We start from the raw sequence: 23258 nt of genomic DNA on the forward strand, positions 1-23258 counted from the left end.
TAATATGTTATGGTTTCCATTTGAGCCATTGTTATGTCCAGACAGAACATAAGTACATTAGCGTGATGTTAAACGCTGTATTAATGCCCTGATTGATCCTGGTATATTGCAAACCTTCAATGAGGATTAAAAACACAACATGCACACAACAGCAGACTTTATTCAGTGAACCCACACCACTGCATGCAGCCCACAGCCAAGCCAAAAACAAAACACCTGAATCAGTAATAGCAGCTGATGACACAATCGTATGATTCAACAACAAGACAGCGTGATGAGGTCACACCACTGTCAGACGGATGTAAAACCTCAGCAGCCTACAAACCATCACAGTCAGTAGGCAGGAGACTCATTTTAGTCACATTTGTTCATCAGGAGAATTTGTCTTACATCTCAAGGTTTCAAGCTAAACAAGCATAATGACGTCATGTGAGTGATGTGAAAGATCCCAGACTGATGGTGAACACGGTGATAAATATGAACAAGAATATATGAGCAGAGTTTGTGAAGTCAGAGAATATGTCATGAATTTTTACAGCTTAGATTTAAAACCTTTTCCTTTTTGACTCATTTGATCATTTATTTCTGTCTTCATACAGAATTATAATAGAATACAGTTTATTCTGACAACTGGGGAAAAGCTCAGCTGGGGAAACCATTACTTGTTCGGTTTACCCCAAAAAGTAGCACAATTTAATTCTCATTCTCCTCTGACTTACAAGGATTCAATGATTGTCTTGTACCACAGTTCAGGAAACGCAGATCCACTGTGCATAAGACACAATATGAATTAATAAAAACTCTAATAAAAAAAAACTGTAAAAAATAAAATGATTGGCCCTTTTCTGCTATTAAATATGAAACATAACTATTGTTGCAAATTAGGTAATAAATGAATGCACTTATAAAAGGGGTTGATCTGATAACTAGAAGACTTCTTTAACCTCACTCTTTACGAGTCCCTCCACTAATATATACAGACATTATGAAGCTGGGTCTGTAGGCACCTACAGAAACTGTAGACAAACACCGACTCAAAAATTCAGTCACATACAGTACATTCAATGCAAAATTCAAAAACTATCACACAACCAGCATAAACAAATCTGCAGGGAGATAAGAGCACTATGATCAGGACAATAGCACAATTAAACAGTGAAGCTCACTAAACGGAAGGAAAAGTTGCAGATATAAAATGTAATATTGGGGACATGCATCTTTTTCTCTAATGTTATTTAGGATTTCTGTAGATTTGTATTTTCATATTGCTCAATTTGCAATGCCAAACACATTAAAAGGCATAATTATGACCACCACTCACCAAATTGGATACTTAATTGCAGACAGAAGTACACCTGAATGTGAAGTGAAACTATTGTTCATTCCCTTTATGACATTTTACATCTGCAAAATGAAACTTAGAACATTTGTCCAAACTTTGGTCCTCGTTCAGGCATCAGAATGGACAGCCTCTTCACCAGCCTTCTGGTCAATGACTGGGCTCCTGCAGAAGCTCAAAGGTCAGCTGTGTGATGTGCCGCCATGCCTGCTGGATGTGGCTGGACTCGGTGGTTCGTGCACAGACGGCAAAGCGCAGGACGAAGCGTCCAGAGAGCTGGCAAGGCACCAGGTGGATCTCTCTGCTGTCGGTGATCTGCTTCAGCAAGTTCTGGTTCAGCTCATTGGAGCCCTGAGAGGAGGGAAAGGATGAAGCTCAAGTTGTTGTTTTTTATCTGGCCTGTACATGCACACATAGGTGACTAATTCACCCTCAAGTTGTCCTCGGGCTATTATGACTCCAAATAAAATCTTTTGCTATCGTATAGGTGACTAATTAAAGTATGGAACATGCTGTAATTCTAATGTTTTTGATGCCTGCGAACTTCCACACATTCACTGAAGAGGCCACCTTGTACTCAAAATAGATGTAACAGTGTTGTTTGTCATTTCTGTTGTATTAAGTCTGGGCGAGAAGCAGAATTTTCAGAACAGGTTTACTGTCTCATTATTATAACACTAATAATTAGAAAGCTTATTTTATTTCAAATTCCTCCCAAGTGTCTTTAGTTCACTGGTACTGTGTTTCAATTTGCTGCGCAGTGGAGTAGTGGTTAGCACTTTCGCCTTGCAGCAAGAAGATCCCTGGTTCGAGTCCCGGCCTGGACCTGGGATCTTTCTGCATGGAGTGTGCATGTTCTCCCTGTGCATGAGTGGGTTTTCTCCGGGCACTCCGGCTTCCTCCCACAATCCAAAAAAATATGCTGAGGTTAATTGATTACTCTAAATTGCCCGTAGGTGTGAATGTGAGTGTGATTGTTTGTCTGTATATGTAGCCCTGTGACAGACTGGCGACCTGTCCTGGGTGTCCCCTGCCTTCGCCCGAGTCAGCTGGGATAGGCTCCAGCACCCCCCGCGACCCTACTGAGGTTAAAGCGGTGTAGAGAGAATGGATGGATGGATGGATGTGTTTCAATTTGGGATGTTTTTTTAAGGTGGAACTTTTTGAAGTAAAAAAGCTACAGTTTAAGGGGTCAGAATAAGGGCAGATGGCTCAGACTATTCATCCATACTTTTTCCACATGTATCACATTACATGCAAGAAGGAGCTTAATATGCATGTCCAATATATTTTAGGTGATCAATGTGTCAGTACAGAAATTATGTGTATGTCACAGTAAAATTTTACTACACGTTTACATATATATACATACAACTACACTTTCTGTATTATTTTTGCACTGTTCAAACTATGCATTTTCCTAAATGTTCAGTAATGTGCAAAATCCAGAAGTGCAATTAGTTGTTACACTATTGTTTTAAAATTCCTAATATACCAAATAAGCTATCTTTAAAAGAAGAAGCTATCCCTCTGTTTTCATAGAATCACTTGCAAGTTACTTTTTTCTAGGAGATGTTATATATTATGTTTGTTTATATCTTATTGTACTTTTAGACGTATCTGATATAGAATTGCGGATTAATTTTGTTTCACAATGAGCAATGACAAAGGAATTCTATTCTATTGTAAATTGGCCTTAACAGGATAGGAAAATATTGTTGTATATTGCTGCTCACTGTATGCTGTAACATGGGAAATTTCCCCTGACATGGGGAGTAATAAAGATTATCTTATGTTATTTTATCTTAAATATCTTAAGAGACCACTGGAAATGTCAAGTTACAGCAGCTCCATAATGTTGGATGTTGTTACCTTGAGCCTGAAGCAGACCAGCCCCATGATGACTTCAGCACAGATCTCAAACCTCTTGTCTGCCCGCACCAAACTCTCAAACTCTTTGGCCAGAGCTACGTGCTGTAAGCAGAGGACATAGATTATAATGAGCAAAGAATCCTGCACTGTTGAGGTAACGTGCACAAGAATCAAAGTAGCCATGTGTGAGGTTATCTCAGACGATTAGAAATAACAGCACAGTAAATTCAACGGGCAAGTTAAAGCTCAATAAGCAGTTATCCTATGTTTTATGCTGTTTATTTGGATTACTTGCAGGAATAGAAACATCCACGTCAACTTGTTGCCTTCATGCAGGATCTCTGTCTGACATGTTTACGGTTTTCACTAGATGGCAGTGTTGTATCACAGTCTTTACAGACATGCAGCTCAAAGAACTTTTTCTCAGTGAAAACTCTTCTCATTGACTTAGCAGAGGTGCAAACCCTCACTATCCCCTAAATCATCAATAGCCAAAAGCAACTGATTAAACAAGCGTGCTTTGTGATAATTCATGTCTTCGGAGGAGGCAGTTCCTGGTGAGCACTGATCAGCCAACAACCGTGAAAGAGCTTTTATCAAAGTTTACTTTCATAAAATGCCATTTCCGTCAGTTTGATTGTACGATCAAACATATCCCTACATTATATTATATCTACTTAAGATCAAAGAGGCCAATTACAAGCAAAATGCATGGTGAATGCATTAGTGTATGTAATCACAATTATATGAGTTTTTACTTCATCACTTCCTTCAAATGAAGCCAGACGCTGAGCCTAAATGACCGACAACCCCTTGTTTCTTCATTTCCAGCAAGTTTTTTTTCCATAAAATTCCTGGAATTTATTGTATACCAGGCAGAAGTTAATTTAAAAGTTGAAATAACAAAGATTATGTTTTCTTTTACAGGGGTTCTATTTAAAAATCAAAACAGCAAAAAGGTTTAGCAAACCAGCAAAAACATGACATGGTAATTGTTCTGATTTAAAAGACATGTGCAGTAAAGTAGTGTGCCTGTTATAGCTGCAGGGAGCGAGGATGCTGCTGCCACTTCATTTAAAATGGAGAGAAAACACAAAACAGACTCATTTGATTGACAGAGCAGGCTGGAGGGAGGAGGAGGGAGAGGACGAGGATTCATGCCTAAAGAAGAAAAGACAAGCAGCAAACAGACAGGAAAGCAGCAGGAAGTGTTTCTTTAAAATGAGTAAGAGGTCAAACATATGACAGGATGCAGGATGCTGAAGGAGAGACGGCAAAGAAGGGACTTAAGGAGGATTAGAAGGGGAGAGGTGAGGGACGGGGATGGATGTGGCATTTAGCATGAAGGTATATGTGATTGTCAGAAGTGTTTACTTTACTCAGCAATAATGGAGAAAGAAACAGAGTGGAGGCTGAGCAATAGTGTAAAAAGGGACCCAGGTAGATCACTACTGTCAGAATTGCACTAACCTTTAAGTGCAAAATAAGTAAGAAAGCACATTTAAATTGGAACATCTTAATCAGGATTATAGTTGTTCAGCTGAGATTTTAGAGAACATCCCCTAAGTAATATTTTGTGAACGAACCTGCAAAATCATAACATTTATATTCTAAATGTATGCAGTTGAACAAATGAAAGCACTGATTGGATTTTAATCATGCGTGCCACCACTTTTCAATCGCTCGCCTACCTTGCGTATATGAGCTTGCATTCCTTGGAGTCCATACAGACGAAAGACAAACCACAACTTTAGAGAGCGAAATCTCCTTCCCAGTGGAATCTGCCAGTGCTGAGGGGTGGAAGAGGATGAGAGCAGGAGGGTCGTTATTGCTGAAATATTACCAGGTGTTGGTGGTACGATTAACTATTGTAAATAAACATCTTACCCTGTAATCAGTGATCAGCCCTGTAGAAAGAAAAATAGATAAAACTGCTGATTACATGGTATGATAGATAGATAGATAGACAGACAGACAGACAGACAGACAGACAGACAGACAGACAGACAGACAGACAGACAGACAGACAGACAGACAGACAGACAGACAGACAGACAGACAGACAGATAGATAGATAGATAGATAGATAGATAGATAGATAGATAGATAGATAGATAGATAGATAGATAGATAGATAGATAGATAGATAGATAGATAAAATGTGGTGGTCTACATTTTGAAACAGATAAAGCTATGTAAAAATTACAGAAATAGATATGCAATATTCAAAAATACTCAAAAACCTGCAATTGTGAATAACCATAAGATGTCCAATTTTTAAAAAGAAAAAAGTCATTATTTAACATAAACATGCTGTTAAAATATGCCCACAAATATATTACATTTACATGAATACTTTTTTTTATTTAACAAATGAAACTAAATATATTTATAAATTTAGATAATGTACTGACAAAAGAATAAGAACATGTCTATCAACCTGATATTTTGCAGAATTTTTTAGTGCCCCACATGCTGAAATAATGTCTTTTATGTCTTTTTTTCTGTACAATGAATGCTGTAATTGTTGATATTTCTTCTTCAGACTATATTAAGAAAATGACTCAATAAAGCTCTAACACTAAGCATACTTTTGTCTTAAGAAACGTATCTGTTCTAAAACTTTCTTTTTCTTTGCTGTTATTTTGGATCCGTTGTCCGGGTGTTGTTGCTGCCGCCCACCTCTACCTCACTGATCATAGAGCTGTCAGTCCACAGAGACTGCCAGCTACAGGTAGCTCATCTCCACAGAATGAAGGTCTGGTGTTAGCTTGTGCTAATAACCACTAATTAGATTGAAGAGTCCAGACTGAATGAGCGAAGGCTTTTGTAAGGTGGCTAAGCGAGGTGGGAAGAAGCTGCCTGTCTTTCTCTCTGTCTGCTCGTCTGTCCAGCAAATTATAGAGCAAATCTCAGCCCATCTGTAGACTGGGAGACTGCACAACAGCACGCATTCACACAGACACTGAATTATATCAGTTACATCGTAATGGTTTATATTTTAATTTGGATCCTACAGGCATCCTCAGTGATTGCAGTCTGTCTTTAAACACAATCACATTTCCAAGACATGACAATGGGGTTTATTCATTAAGTCACACATACTATAAATTCAGATATGATTGGATTGTGAAATTATTAAACTGACTTTCAGAAGCCAACATTTACACACCCACACCCATGTATATAATTCTATACTTATGACAGACCGAACAGACTCTTTATTTTCAACCATCCCATAATGTCCCCATTTACCATTTAGTCTATGTTCACCTGCATTAGACTTTGCTACACTGTATTTTAGGACATTGGTACAATGCTTCAACAGAACTGTGTGTATGAATTGAATGCTTCTACCTGACTCCTGGTTTTCATGTTTTAGGTAGAGCGGTTCCATTTTAAAGGCTCCGATGATGTCAGTTCTCTTCTTCACCCTGTTGGTAGAAATAAAGTCTTAGAAGGTCATTTAATGCTTTGAAAGTCTGTCAGAATAACAGATTTTAAAATGTTTATGATTACAATTATGGCCCTGTAATATATATTTTATAAAATATTGCACAATATATTGTGTATATACAAGTTTAATACCTCTCAACAATACAACAATACAGTAACTGAGTGCTGCATTTGTGAAGCACTGTAGTTTTTAAATTATAAACACAAACTACGATACATCGGGATCCAAAAGTTGGAATTCTCTTCTGTATTTGTCTTAAATTTAAAACATATTTTCAATTACAAATGGTAACATCGGTTTAATCATTTGACTGAAAAGATACATTTTAGAAAACTGCAAATGACTTTCAGAATGCTGAAGTATTTGATTTCTTTTATGTTAATGACAACATGAAGCTGAGCATGAACTGTACAAATTATCCCAGCATGATCTGACAATGTTCTAGAGTGAGGTCAGGTTACTATGGTGGACAGCTCGCACTCCTTTTTTTCTTTGGTTTTTAGGCAGTTCTTACATAGTTCTGAGGTGGTTTTTGGCTCAAAAAAAAACTATATGCTGAATAATGGATTGCAGCTTCTCCTCCGTCAATGTTTTTATCCATTCAGTGCAGATGAAGAGACAGTAAAACAGCTCCAGACTTCAACGCTGTCACTGTCATAGGTCATTTCCAGTATTTGGCTTAGTTTAATAAGGACAGAGATGGTTTAGAAATGCACTTATTCTCCAAGACAGCCTTCTTTTGACAGAAATGATAAGAGCCTGGCATTCTTTATTCAGGAAATTGTATAATGAAGTTGTTTTTCTTTCTCTCCGTCTTTGAACATCTGATGATATTGATCACTTGGATGTAACTGATCCATTTAATACAAAGCCATTTAGAGCACAATGTGCTGTCTAGCCTTGAGGTGATGTTGAGAAAAACCCTCATTGTTTATCTGACTTCTTGTATTTTAAATGTTTTCAAAACCTACAAGTGGTTAATTTCAATTTTATATGAAATGATCAGAGGTTTTTGAAGTGGTCAAAGACATTTAGATCCCAGTGATTCAAAACCTGCCTGTGAATAAAATCATTTTTACAACTGTGTACAACAGAACGGTATCTCAGTAATCATATGAGTCACATCAGGAGGTGATGGAAATGTTTATAAGAACCCCTTTCCTTCACCATATAACAGGATCTGAAACGGTTTCCGTCTTGTGCAGAGCATGCCTGGTTTTGTTGGTGTTGACAGAAGGGGCAGGTGGAAGGCATAGTTCTATTTTTACTGCGCAAATGACTGAGGTGCAGATGGAAATCTATCAGTAGTCATTGTTACTTTATGGTGCCACGAGTCATTGCAAAGTCGATACAAAAAATTACTGTAAAAATGATACGTCTTCTTTTGGAAAACGGGTCTTTATTTATTACTGATGTACTTATTATTATGGCAAATATGTCACTTGAATACACATGGATTTTGTCCATAAATGTAGCATAAAGGTGCATTAACGTTAAAAAGTTTGGACTTTGATATTTGCTGGAAAACTTACCACATTGCAGAGCAGTCAAAGTTGACTAAAAGCCACTTGTGTGGGTTGAAGTTGAAAGAGTCAGCAAACTTGAGAAAAGAATATGAACAATACAGTGATGAAGCCACACTATTAAATGTTTCACTGGAACTCCAGTGAATAATGATAAAATAACTAAAATGAACTAAGTAATCACAGTTGTTCTCAGTGAAAGATCAAATAAATTGAGCAGACAAAACAATTATTAAAATTTTCTTCTTCCAAAAACACACACCTTATTACATCTTTATTGACCATGACTGACACACAGGTAATCTTGCATGTGACAGTATTATCTAGACTAAAGCAGGCACCGTTCATTTGAAATGCAAAAGAGGAACATGCAGCCAACAGCCTGCAGAGGACACTGGAAATAACCCTTTCCTTGCACCGTTTATTCAAAGAGAGACAAATCATCCCTAATCTCCTGTCATCTTTTTGTTGGCTTATCTTTTGTAATATCCTTGCCTCTACCTCCATGGATGCAATAACATGACCAAGAGAGACAATATGATACAGACTCCTGGCTGACAGTTGCCATGCTGACTGTTTCTAAGGGGGCTGGCTGCCTGCTTGCCCATCACTCATATCCTAGCAACCGACCATCCAGGAGGGTTGCACTCTCATCCAAACAGACTGCGATCTCCTTCAGGCCATTGTCCAGTAATTTAACTGACCTTGTAATGCTTCAAAGTTATGAACTACAACTACTGTGCAGTATATGAATTGTACTAAATATGTTCTAAAATGACTTAAACAAGTTTGAGACCCTTTTCTTTCCATCCATCTCTTTCAAGAAAGACCCTGAATTTAAAGTTTCACATGGCATTAAAATAATATTACAGAATTTTTCAAGGTTATGGGAAGGAAATGTGTCACTCTGCAAACCCAGTGGCAGATTTTTGCAGCTTTCAGTAAAGATGAAACCACAGTTGGTCCTTTTACAGTCAAGTCTGTTTTCTCTGTCTGCCCACCAACATTGTTTGAACTTGTGTGTCTAATAAACAGTGATATATAAAGGTCTAACGCTGCCTCAGGAAATTACTCTGTCCTTATCTCTGCGTCTCTGCACAGCTTGGGGAGCAACAGCTGCCTCAGCAGCCTCAAAAGGCGGATTGATGCTCTTGCGTCTTCAACCGATTGTTCAGCCTATTACTCAGTCCTGCATGCTTCCTCCTTGACATTAACGTTATGCCCTTTTCAAGCAGTACATGGTTAGTTTTCCCTCTCATAGATGGAATGAGGGATATGTCACATGCAATTAAACTGGAATAGCTCCTCTTTTGCTCAGTGCCAATGTGTACAGTATCTTTGCAGATAGATGCCAAGCTCAAGTTTCTGGCCATATTTTAAAAAACACTAATATCGGGATGCCAAAGGTTAAAATCCTACCCTGTTGTTTTTCTTGTGAGGCTTTCTTATCATATGATTTTGTGCTAGGAAACAAAGGTATTTTTTCAAGACACAGTCACTAATCATGTTAGTTTGTGTGCCAGTGCACTATACAAACATCAAAGTGTGGATATTTTCACATACCTCAACTCCATTCAATAAAGGCCTAAATTCAGGGCAGATAAATGCACTCCCAGCATATGCTGCGTCAATGTGCATCCAGATGTTTTCCTCATTACCTGGAACAGACCAGAAGCAGAGAGATTACTATGTGTTTAAAAAATAGCGTTTACAAACTATATCTAACAATCTCAGGAATAAACACCATCTTACATGAATTACTACAAACGCATACAATGGAGGACAATAAAACAATTTAGGTTGCAGGAAATATATTATACATTAACTTACTATTGCTCTGGATTTGTCTTGTCACGATGTACTTGTAAAGCTAGCAACTGATTAATATGTCTGAATAAGTTCAGTAGATCTTTACAGTCCTGTTGCTTTTGGGAGACCAAAAAAAAAAAAAGAGTGTCTGCAGCTGCAACTTGATGACTCACATAAGGGCCCGAGCTCGACGACGTGATCAAAAGCACATGATGGAGTCGTGCCCAGAGTCGCACAGAACTGAAAAACACACATATACAAATCATCAACACCCTGACATGCTTTGTTTCTTGCACCAGTTTCTATTTTCACTGCCACAACAATAACCAGTTGGACCTAAACATGTTTTTAAGGTATCATCTTCGACACAAAAGTGATTCAGAGCTGCAGCCTCTTCAGTATTGTTCACTGATAGTGATCTGTAGCTCCAGATGAGACGGGGATTATTGTCTCTAACCAGACAGACATACATTAGGTTCAGCAGAAACAACGTTATCCCTCAGCAGAAGCCTCGGGCCATGTACAGCTGCATCACACACAAATTGTATCATCGTTGCTGTCAGCTCAGTGAATGGTTGTATAAGTGTTTGTTTGGTTTTCACATGTTGCAAAAGCAGTCCAATAGCAGACATGTTTATTTTCATGGAGTAACAGACAATACTAAAGCTGATCTGTGTGCTGCCTCACATAGAAAGGGATGAGTCCAGCTGCTTTGTCCTTCTCTATCATCTTCTTAAGCATGTCCACTCTGACAGCATAGGAGTCGTCTGTTGGAACCTGCTTCATCATCACTCCTCCAATCAGAGCAGCTCGCTCCACAGAGGAATGAGCCTCAAGAGGAAAGAGATGCAACATCAATGAGAAACACCAAGTAGGCCAGTTGTTTGATCCCCTCCTGCTTTGGGAAGAACATAAACCTTCTGTCTTACCGTCACATCTGAGATACTAAATGCTGTTATGTGATATAATTATTTGTTAATTTTAAGAAAGGATAGTGTTCATGTCAAACCTGAGAACAACCTTTACTCAGTTCAGTACTTTAAATACTATAATGTTTAAAGTCAAACAATATTCTACTAAAGTTAAAGTCTGTAAGTCGACTAACAAGAGCCATATTTATTGTAGTGTAGTTAATATTGCTAAATTTCTGCCGTAAAAATAGTCCAGATTACAAGAAGAAGCTATAGAGGCAGATTTCATCATGACTTTTTGCATCATACTGAACCAAATAACTTAATTCAAAAAATAAATATCTACTAAAGTGATGCGTACACTGGATAATAGAACACTGCTCTTGAAAAAAACAGTTGGAAAACACTAACTGGTTTCCCTGTAAAGGTCTGTGCAGCCCTCAGGCAGCTCCCTAACCCAATCACAGAGCCAGCCTGGTATTAAACCTGATCAGACCCAGCTACTGCCTGACTGACCTCCTGTCTCACTCAAGAAAAAACTCTTCCCTTCTCACTCACCATAAATGACTTCACATTTATGGAAAATGTTACCGAGACTTTGCAAATGCACTGTTGTGTTGTATTTCATTTGGGTTTGAGTCAACATTCAGTCAACATGCTGAAAGTACACATCTGAACTTCAAATACAGTGGGTACGGAAAGTATTCAGACCCCTTGAAAATTTTCACTCTCTGTGTCATTGCAGCCATTTGCCAAAATCAAAAAAGTTCATTTTATTTCTCATTAATGTACACTCAGCATCCCATCTTGACAGAAAAGAACAGAAATGTAGAAATTTTTGCAAATTTATTAAAAAAGAAAAACTGAAATATCACATGGTCATAAGTATTCAGACCCTTTGCAGCGACATTCATATTTAACTCACATGCTGTCCATTTCTTCTGATCCTCCTCGAGATGGTTCTGCTTCTTTAATGGAGTCCAGCTGTGTTTAATTAAACTGATTGGACTTGATTAGGAAAGGCACACAACTGTCTATATAAGACCTTACAGCTCACAGTGCATGTCAGAGCAAATGAGAATCATGAGGTTGAAGGAACTGCCCAAGGAGCTCAGAGACAGAATTGTGGCAAGGCACAGATCTGGCCAAGGGTACAAAAGAATTTCTGCAGCACTCAAGGTTCCTCAGAGCACAGTGGCCTCCATAATCCTCAAATGGAAGAATCTTGGGACGACCACAACTCTTCCTAGACCTGGCCGTCCAGCCAAACTGAGCAATCGTGGGAGAAGAGCCTTGGTGAGAGAGGTAAAGAAGAACCCAAAGATCACTGTGGCTAAGCTCCAGAGATGCAGTCGGGAGATAGGAGAAAGTTCAACAAAGTCAACTATCACTGCAGCCCTCCACCAGTCGGGGCTTTATGGCAGAGTGGCCCGACGGAAGCCTCTCCTCAGTGCAAGACACATGAAAGCCCGTATAGAGTTTGCCAAAAAAACACATGAAGGACTCCCAGACTATGAGAAATAAGATTCTCTGGTCTGATGAAACCAAGATTGAACTTTTTGGTGTTAATTCTAAGCGGTATGTGTGGAGAAAACCAGGTACTGCTCATCACCTGCCCAATACAATCCCTACAGTGAAACATGGTGGGAGCATCATGTTGTGGGGGTGTTTTTCAGCTGCAGGGACAGGACGACTGGTTGCAATTGAAGGAAGGATGAATGCAGCCAAATACAGAGATATCCTGGAGGAAAACCTCTTCCAGAGTGCTCAGGACCTCAGACTGGGCCGAAGGTTCAACTTTCAACAGGACAATAACTCTAAGCACACAGCTAAAATAACAAAGGAGTGGATTCAGAACAACTCTGTGACCGTTCTTGACTGGCCCAACCAGAGCCCTGACCTAAACCCAATTGAGCATCTCTGGAGAGACCTCAAAATGGCTGTCAACCAACGTTCACCATCCAACCTGACAGAACTGGAGAGGATCTGCAAGTAAGAATGGCAGAGGATCCCCAAATCCAGGTGTGAAAAACTTGTTGCGTCATTCCCAAGAAGACTCATGGCTGTACTAGCTGAAAAGGGTGCTTCTACTCAATACTGAGCACAGGGTCTGAATACTTATGACCATGTGATATTTCAGTTTTTCTTTTTAAATAAATTTGCAAAAATTTCTACATTTCTGTTTTTTACTGTCAAGATTGGGTGCTGAGTGTACATTAATGAGAAATAAAATGAACTTTTTGATTTTGGCAAATGGCTGCAATGACACAGAGACTGAAAAATGTCAAGGGGTCTGAATACTTTCCGTACCCACTATAAATGTGCCTGAAAACATTGTGACTACCTGTACATCCTTTCAAAGTCAAAATTATTTACAATTACATAGTTGAATAATAAAATAATGACAAATTAATCTGGCATGTAAAGAATTTTGGTAAAAACAAGCAAATTAGAAACTAACCCTCAAATACAAAAAGAAATACCTTTTGTTCTTACTTGCTCAGAGGTGTACGCCACCAGTTTGCCGAAGACGTCAGACTCAGAATAACTGGAGTTGGTTGCCTGGACACGTCTAATCACCTTACAGCGAGCAGCAAGTAAAGACACCAGAGTCGCCTCACTGGCTGTGCCCTGTTGGAGAAAAGAAGAGTTCAGAAACTTATGTTCAGCAATGGTAGATTTTATATCAAATGTGAACATTACCTGTATTTTCAGAAGTAACAGTTAAATGCATGGAGTTTTTCAGGGAAAATATTCACCCTAATGTTTACAGTGGACTATTGGGAGCTGCAACCAAACCGTGCTTCAGCTACAAGTGAATGAAATTAAATCATATAATAATAAAATGCTTGATCTATATATGAAAAAAAATCATAATTTAGTAACTGGATGAGCTATTCATATCTAAAATATAATTTGAGAGTGATTTTGGTGAATAATTAGGGTTATTTGGAATATTTACAGACAAAGATGCTGTCATTTTACAAACTTTAACCCTACAAATGTCCATTGAGCTGTAGATTACTCCAGTCAACCAAAGCAGGAATGAATGCTCCAGTTAAGACCAGCATTTGTTAAAGTCTGCTTAGTGATAGATATAAAGTTATATATTACGTATATAAAGTTATTTACGTTCTGTGTGAGGACACCGAACAGCCACAACATTCAAATTACTGACAAGTGAAGTGAATATCATTGATCATCTTGTTACTATTCAAAGCTTGACAGGGAAATCTCAGTTCCTGAAATTCATGCAGATGTTACTTTAGCATGTACCACCTAGCTCATTGTTCTAGCCTCTCTAAGCAGAACAATGCACACCATCACACCGCAAAAACCTCTCAAAAACAATCAAAGAAGCATGGTAAAGGTCCAGAGCACAGACTTTGTCATCAAACACTCCGATCTCTAGGGTCTCCACCCTGCAGCCCACAAACAATCCACTGCTAATGTCTGGTTTCTCCAGAGGTTCTGTGCCCATGTCTCGATAGTTCAGAGCTAAATTAATGTCATGAAAGGGACCTACACAATATATTGTAGGTAGTTTTAATGTTGTGGCTGACTAACACATTCATTTTTTAAAGTATACTGAGTACAGTCTTTGTGGGACACTTTCCACTTCTTTTGCAGAGTAGAAAATCACTCTATTCAGAAAATGAGTCAAGCAGTCATCCTAATACACTACTGAGGTAAAACGTGGTTTCTGAGGTATTTGGGGACATTAGCATGTGAACGTTCAAATCTCTTAATCTATAAGCACAAATTACCAGACAGGCAGACGCATAAAGGGTATGATAGGTTGTTATGTTTTGTTTATTCAGGGCATCCCTTCGAATATTATCAATGAACTGAACGTCACTGTGCTGGTTTAAAGGTAGTGACACGAAGCACTCAGGTTGTCTTTGTATTCCAATGTAGACTATATGGTGGATTGTTTAATGTAGAAAAGTGCTATATTAGTAGTAGAATTATAGCTTTCTAATCGAAAAGAGTTTTGGAGGACAATCTGTGGTCTGGTCACATTTTGGAATAAATCAGTTACATCTTGGTTTAAATCATGGAAAGAACTGGGAACATCAGTGGTACACACTAATGTGAAATGCATCGTTTTTGCCTTTATGGAGCTTGAACAGAATCCATTTTTAATTAAGATGGGCTGTACAGGTCATTAAAAGCAGCCTGTAATCTGGAGAAGGCCTGGTTCGCTGTGTGGTCGATGACACACGGAATGTTATCGTCAGTGTAAAAATGCATGCTACAAAATAAGTGTTCCAGAGTAAGAAGCAGTGGCTTTAATACCGACCCTCGAGAGGCTATAAAGCTAGTTAACACATCAGTAACAACAGTTGGAAACCTGACAGACAAATGGAATTTGAAGCAGTTCTGGCAGAAACATGAAAACCAACAGAAAGCAGTTTATTTTGTAATGAACAGTGTGACCGGTCTGGTATCAGTAGCCTGCAAGAGTGCAGCACTGGGTTGGTTTATATTAGGAAACACAAAAGCATTTGCCCCAGTAACTGTGCTGCTATCAGGTGAGATAACACAGGAGCAATTGCCCCAGTTGTCCACAGTTGCTCTGTGCTATAATCAGGTAATGCCTAACTGCTATTTCTATAAAATACTTATCTTTCCTATAGTAAGCCATGTACCAGTGATTCCAGGATTTCAGTCCAAGCAGACTGAGCTTATCCCATAGATATAACCTAAACAAATGCCACATTCGAGTGTCACAATTTTTAATATTTATGGGATTTTGAAAATGTAAAAGTTATGAAAGTATTATATACTTGACTAAAGAAAAATGCTATGCATAAAGCGAGGAGCAGTTAGAGTTGACTTATTAATCTACAGTCTTATAGGGAACTTTGTCTCTCATTTTCCCCACAGCAGAAGGAATAAAGGTGGAAGTCAGTTTCTTGTGTTCCACTAACGAGGCACTCCACACAAATCTTGGTGTGGACCCTCAAGAGACAAGATAAAACCTCCTGTGAACTCCAACGTCTCGGTTTTGAGTTTGTGTCCTCAGCACAAACATCAGAGAGGACACCGTCAATATCTGAAATTTGCAAAAGAGTAACATACCCACCACAGCAGTAATACATAGTAAAACCAGTGAAAAATAGAATTTCCATTGAGAACCTCAAGTCTGTAAAGTGAAGCTAATGCAGAAGTGTGTCAAACCTGCACTCTTTCTAAATTCCAGCGGAGGGTGACACTTCTGATGGCAAAAGAAATTCTCATTCTCATATGAACAAATACTGTTGCATAGCCAGACCATTCTGCATTACATAATGAACTCTATATCATTCTGGTATAGAGGAAAATAGCTCTGGTTTGTATTTAATTCTTTAAAATAATCACAGTCTTGGGGTGGAGCTAAGAGAAGGATATGACAGTTTTCCTATAAGATAGTCATGGAGAAAGCTGTTTGCAGGCATTCAAATGGCTATTTCACAAACCTGCTCTCAGTCAGCTGGTCTTGAAAAGAACATGTCATTCCAATTTATGAGTTTTATAAATCCTTAAGGAAATCTTAAATTTGCAATAAAGTGAGAAATTTCTCTTTTTAACTTTAACTTGTGATTGGGTTTGCTGTTGTTGCTATTTTGTGTTTCTGACACAGACTACTAGGAATAAAATGCATCAAGACAAATGGAGAGACTTTTAGGACATGAGGCGCTGTATCCAAGTGACTGAACCAAATAGAGGAGCCATGTGAAACTGATAACAAAAGCAAACCTCAGGCTAAACTTATCCAAGTGTGCTTCCTGCCTTTTTACTGCTTACAAAGTACATTAAAGCACTACCCTGAGATACAATTGTGAGAACACAGCACCCTTCGAACTTTGTAGCATTTGCAGTTTTCAAGCTTTTGTCCATCCTCTTCCAGTAAGATTAAAATACAGCCTGCTCTTTTTCAAATGTAATTTAACAGGCATTTTATGACTCATGTCCTGATGCAGACTGTCCCTGCACAAGCATAGGATGCAATCCTTGTGCTGAAGATGATGCATGCAATGAATAACAAGCTGCATATATGTGTCTTTAATATTTTTAACAAAACTTTCGACTTTTAGGCTTCAATTATGTCTTATCCCATCTGATGCTGCACACAGGGGCAAATAGGGACTAAGGTCACCAGAGGGGTGGTTTAGGCCATCTCATTTCCCCTATGTGTTTGTGAGCCGGCACAAGGATGTGGCATTTAATTTGTGTTTTTCTTTATATTTTTGTTTGTTTTGCATGTATTTATGGTTTATTGGGTTGTTTTGCATGTATTTATGGTTTATTTGGGGTTTTTGTGCATGTATTGGATTTATTTGGGTTGCTGAGTGTTTTTTGGGGTTAATTTGCATGTGTAATTAGTTGTTGCCACCTACCTGCCATTGCCGTGACTACCCTGAATCACATGTTTTTCCCCAATCACTGAGTCCCAGGCAATCATTCTCAGCTGTGCATGATTGAAGCCCAGGAGAATAAAGCAGCTGAACAGGAGCAGCAGAAGGACGCTGAGAGACGGGCACCGAGGGAAGAGCGTTGGAGGGGCGCCGAGGGCGCCAAGAGAGCGGCTAGCTGGGTGGAAGTCTGAGACGAGTGAAGCGGCGTCGTGAGCTGACTGGACACCTTCACCTCCGGTGTGACCTGGTGCGTGTGACCGAGGGGACCTCACCGACCTGGATCGGAAGGCTGCCTGCATCCCCAACTGCACTTTAGCCCCCCCTGCTCAAGGACGGTGCCATTTTTAGTTTGTTTTAAGTGTTTTTTTTTTCATATTGTGCATTTTTGGCCCATTTGTTTTATTGTATTTTAATGGACTTTTAGGATAAAACTATATTTTTTATTCATGGGCATTTTTTAATGGTTTTAATCATATTCTGTATTAAATCCGAATAATTGCACCTCTCCTGTCTGTCCTCCTTGGCAAATTCAAAGTGTGCTCCACCCGGTCATAACTCAAGCTTTGCAATCTTTGCTCCTCTGGTCGTTTACTCATACATTCCACAATTCAACCTTTTCCCATAACCCATCATCACATGTTGACAAAAGGTTTAAAAAAATAGGCCGGCAATGTGCTGTCACAACACTCATTAGCCCTGCTGCAGTGAGAAGAGCTCCATTCGTTGCCATAGTGAACCGGAAAGCTGCACTAAAAAAAAAAAAGGGACAGTGGCAAGACAGAAACAAAAACACGATGAGCCAGATGAGCACACTCAAACACGCCCTCTCACTCAGGAGGTCACAATAAAGGAGGCATGAAATGATCTGTCATCAGAGCGCACTCTCATGCTCCACCACTCACCATCCCATTAACACACACATATAGCGCACATCCTCTGCTCCAGCTTCTGTGTTTCTGTCAATGGAACACTAAACTAATGCTTAGCCTTTTTCCACACGAAACAATCCCAGCAGCATCACTGTCATCTGTCTGCCTGTGGATGACATATTAAAAGGCAATTTCCTGCCAATTTTCAGCTGGTTTGAACCGGAGAGTGAAAGAGGGAACAAATCAATAACACATAAATTGCCAATAATTACAGGCATGCAAGATCCCAATTGTTTGTGCATATGAACACCTTTAGAGTCAAAATGCATGTGAATCGGAAAACCTGCTGAAATACAAAAGCAGATAAAGTTTCAAGTTCAAGCCTATGATGCATCATTCAAAGCAGGTAAGACCATAAATGTGAGCAGAGGCAGGTTTGATCCCTTAAACGTGAGAACTTTAGTGCTTTTCTGTGCATCTAAAACCCACAAACCAACATAACTGGAGGGTGATTTAACTAACACAGACTTAGAGAAAACACACATTAAAGACACTCACCTGGATGACCCCTCCTCCACTTCCATGTGTTCCAGCTATAAAACACTCAGGCAGCTGCAGCATCTTCCCCAGCCAATCTAACATCACCGTCTCCAGCTCCGTGCAGGCTGGACTGGCGGCCTAAAATCATCCCAAATACAAACAAAAATGTGAAAAGTTTTGTGTTTGCATATGGATACTAGAATGCAAACAGTCTTGAACTTTATGGTCACATAGCAAAGTGCTTGTTACCCAGGAGAATCCAATACATCCGAGGGCTCCACAAAGCATATCGGCCAGCATGGCAGGGTAAGAGCTAGCTGCTGGAAAGTAGGCAAAGAAGTATGGGCTGTGCCAATGTGTGATCTGGGAACAGACAAAACATTCAGATAGTAAATGTGAAGTTCAACAACATTTTTTAAATGGAAACAAGTGATTGCCAGAATTATTCTGTATTTTGTTGGAGTTTTAATCATTGTTATTTTTATTGACATTAGCTGCCATGAAATTCTTGCTCGTGTCCTTAAACAGATTGCTAGCCCAATGACCGTGTAGCTGAGTACCTTCGGTTATCGGCGGATAACTTGGTTTGAAGTATGTGTCATTTCATATAACCATTACATATTTTATCTTTACAACTCTAAATGTATCACTATCTTGGTAAATCTGTTCTATTACACCCTGACCATGCTGATGTGAGATTAAATTAATTATTAAATCCATCAGAATTGCATGTTCATTGCAGCTGCTTATGTCCCTGGAAAATGTCACCTTATTAGTGAAAAAACAGTTAAAGTGAGCTGAGCATGTGATCTGAACTCTGCTGGGCACCTTCATATTAACATCAATATTTTGTGATTAGGAAGTGAAACATTGTTTTGCTTTGTCTGTGTCTGACCCAACTTGTTGTAGTCGAATTATTTAATACATGTACTAATTTTATGGAAATTAGCAGTCAAAAGAAAAGCTGTCTTTTCTACTATTTCACTAAATGATCTAAGACAAATGTGAAATACAGCAGAACAAGAGAATCTGTACATCTACAATGTCACATTTATCAATGAGTCAGACAAAGTACCAGCTCACCCCTGGCATTATGACCCTCTCCACATCTTTTATAACGTCCTCGTAGCTCTCCGGCTCCAGTGGAGCCTCGGTGGGGATGAGGGAATGAAGATATCCTGGCTCTACATCTGGGTAGACGGGTCGCTTTTCTATGTTTTCCAGATAGTCGGCCACATAGTCCACCATCTCCTTTCCTCTGCGCCGAAACTCTGCTGCATCCATGATATGACTGGAACATAGCACAGACATAACACTGGTTGACATTTAAACTGGTTGGATGTGACTTAATAATGATTTATTTGAGTTCTTGAGTAAAAAAAATAAAATAAAAACACATACACACACACACATTCACATAGTCAACAGTAACTTTTGATCTCATGATAACAGGGGTAGATCACTGAAATATCAACCAACTTTAACCATCCAGGTTGACCAGGAGTCATATCATCTTTTACAGTCAGAAACAACATCTGGTTTCTAGCAGAAGTTCCCTGATCTCTAACACATATAGTAGTAAACATTCAATCATCTTTTGGACTGCCAGAACTATCAGCAATCATAGATGGAGGATTTTAACTGATAGAAGAGCCTGAAGCGGAGGACACTGGAGACAGAAGTTAGACTTTGCTAGTTTTACAAAAACGTAGGTGCGCAGTAAGAAATTCAGTTACTTTCCTCTGCAGAGACCTTTTTCATTAAGTGAAAGGTCTTAATAATATCTCTCCTCTGAGTAGTTCTTTCAAATCCAAGTCTCAACCACCACATTGCCAAGTGAGGTCCTGAGTATCTGATCGTGACCAAATCAATGATTACCTAAAGACGAGATCAACTAAGCTACAGACTGATTGACTAATTATATACACCATTCAAGACTTTACCCTGAAAGAACCATCCATCCATCCATCCATCCATCCATCCATCCATCTAGCCCCTGGATGAACCAATGTCATGGAAATAAAATCAAGAAGCTGATTCATTTATTCATTTGAAACAAATTTTGAACTCATTACATTTTGAACATTATAAAACTAATTTATAATATTTCATTTTACTTGCACTGTGGCAATATAAGGCATAACAAAAAGTTATCTATTAAAAAAACATATAACATACATTAGTACTTTTGCAGCACAGAATTTGAGATTAAATTAGTTAAAATATTATTTGTGAAAGCTGCAATTACTTCAAAAATGTTGAAAGGGGAAAAACACATTTGTTGTTAGTTTTGAACCAAGAAATTTATACTTAAATCAACAGAAAAGAAATTGCTGCTGTCTGAGCCCTTTACTCAACAAGAGTGTCAAAATAGCTGGTTACACATGTTTAATAACAGAACAATGTTGCCGTGATTTGCAGCCCTGTGTGTGTACTTTAAACTAATCAGTAATCTCATTTCATTTTCATTTACAGTAGATTAGCATATGTTTGCACACATTTGTGCAGCTATTGTGGCTAATGCTATCTTTAGCTTTGCTTTTGCAACCACAGATGATGAGAAGTAGATTGAAGACCAATATGAAACCCATACACAAGAACTGGGTGGATTATTGTGTTTTAATATTGCCTTTTGTGTTTTAATCATTGTGCACACCTGTTAACTTTTCTCCTGCTCTCTGTGCTCACAAATCCTGCATTTATAATTCAGCTGCATTTCCAATTAAGCTCCTCTCGTTTACATATTTTTCTGTTTCTGTCACCCGTTTAGAACTCGGATGGTCTCTGCAGTATTCTTAACTGCAAAACTGAAAGACACATTCTGGAGACGTGAGACTTTCATTCATTCACTTAAGAGTAGGAACACTGTGGGACCTTTGCATGGATGTATGAACCACTGACCCCATTAAACCTTAAGCCAGTCTTAGTTTACTTTCACTTTACGGTCTGGTGCGGACAGAAAAGCATGGTGGCATGAGTCTATGGTCTGTTTCCAAAGACGGTTGTTAATCAATTATTGACTAACAACACGGAGAGCCAAAGGGCAGTTTCATCAACCTGTTTAGAACAGTGTCATCTAGATTTCCTTCATCACATCAAACATTAAATGTAAGAAAAATATTCAGTAACAACTATGTCAAGTTTAAACCAGGAACTATGCTTCATTGCAGTACTAAAACAACAAATTACTTAGACTGAATACAAATCCTTTAACTATAATCTCATACAAATTACTGCCCATTCAAATGACACATTTCCCTTTGTGCTATACGAGTGCCCTATCATTCAACAAGTGTTTCACCCTGCAGATCTTTTTCCCTTGTTGAGCAGCAGAGCCCTTATCCTTATCCTTATCTCAAATAGGATTAGACATGTTGTATGGATGTGTGTGTGTGAGTGTGTATACTCACATTTTCAGGTGTGACGCTCAGCAGCGGTGTTTAGATTCTGGATCCTCTCCTTCTTCTTCTGTAGCGGCCACAAACAGACGGACAGGCAACCAAGCACGTGTTGAGCGTATTTGTGTGTGTGTTTAGAGACAAGAGACATTTGCTCCTTTTATCTTGCCATTTACCGCCCCAACCCACCAACCCCCACCAAGCCAGCCAATGGGAACAGGGCTCATGGCCAACGCAATGAACACGGAATCACAAGGAGTTCCTAAAGCTGCTCGACACACACATGTACGTATGCAAATAGACATTTTAACACAGAAGTAAATGACTGACTGAAGAAACAATGCCTAATAATAATAATAATAATAATAATAATAGCAATAATAATAATAATATGGTCATATTCTAAAAAAAAAAGTATTAGCAAGCATTGTTTTTTAAAAAAAAAGATGATTCTGTTGTAATTTTTAATGGAAATCATTTTTGTGAATTATTGCAAAACAATAATTTGGAGACATGGCTGGTATAGCAGAATAATACTTTGCCTGTTTAAGGACCTCAAAGCTCACAAAAGATATGCTGATTAGGGTCAAATGACCCTTCTCTGGATTCAATAGTGATATGTACCAACCACTCTTGGGTTTGCTAGTGTTAAAGAATGAAACGAGGAAACAGGAAGCGGGGAGTGGTGGGTTGAAGACTAGCAGGTGTCCATTAATACCTTTGTGAGCTGGTTCAGTGAGTTATCATCCCTATCTCCTCAAAACTGTCACTACCTAAAATAGTAGGACATGATAAGTTTGATTGTCTTTGAGCAGTGTAGAAATTAGTTACATCTGCAAAAACTCTTATACGGAATGCAACTATCCATCCATCCATCCATCCATTCATTATCTATATACCACTTAATCCTCAATAGGGTTGCAGGGGTCCACATATAGAGAAAAATAATCACATTTGCATTCACACCTACGGGCAATTTAGAGTTACCAATCAACCTTCCTGTGGGAGGAAGCTGGAGTACCCGGAGAAAACCCACGCATGCACAGGGAGAACATGCAAACCCCATGTACTGTAGAAAGATCCCGGGAAGACCAGAGCGCGAATCAGGGATCTTCTAGCTGCAAGGCAAAAGTGCTAAC

The 23258-nt window shown here is 38.9% G+C and overlaps 1 protein-coding gene across 1 annotated transcript; it reads right to left on the reverse strand.

Annotated features, from left to right (window-relative positions):
- Positions 1–140: 140 nt before the first annotated feature.
- On the reverse strand, positions 141–22291 carry ddc (dopa decarboxylase). The gene is made up of 14 exons (XM_022205200.2): positions 22132–22291; positions 19805–20012; positions 18971–19084; positions 18740–18859; positions 13408–13542; positions 10688–10831; positions 10174–10240; positions 9755–9849; positions 8201–8268; positions 6569–6645; positions 5099–5118; positions 4903–5001; positions 3212–3313; positions 141–1690 (listed from the first exon to the last, which is right to left on the reverse strand). The coding sequence occupies exons 2-14, from the start codon at positions 20003–20005 to the stop codon at positions 1490–1492; spliced, it is 1443 nt and encodes a 480-aa protein (XP_022060892.1). The 5' UTR covers positions 20006–20012; positions 22132–22291; the 3' UTR covers positions 141–1489.
- Positions 22292–23258: the final 967 nt, after the last annotated feature.

Source organism: Acanthochromis polyacanthus, chromosome 12 (genome assembly GCF_021347895.1).
Source record: "Acanthochromis polyacanthus isolate Apoly-LR-REF ecotype Palm Island chromosome 12, KAUST_Apoly_ChrSc, whole genome shotgun sequence".
NCBI classification, from domain to species: Eukaryota; Metazoa; Chordata; class Actinopteri; family Pomacentridae; genus Acanthochromis; species Acanthochromis polyacanthus.

Coding starts and splice junctions, on each gene's coding strand:
- ddc (XM_022205200.2), bottom strand. CDS start 20,005: ATGGATGCAGCAGAGTTTCGGCGCAGAGGAAAGGAGATGGTGGACTAT. Junction 10,832..13,407: donor TGGCGTACACCTCTGAGCAA/GTAAGAACAAAA, acceptor TTTCCTCTTGAG/GCTCATTCCTCTGTGGAGCG. Junction 5,119..6,568: donor ACATGAAAACCAGGAGTCAG/GTAGAAGCATTC, acceptor TTCTTTCTACAG/GGCTGATCACTGATTACAGG.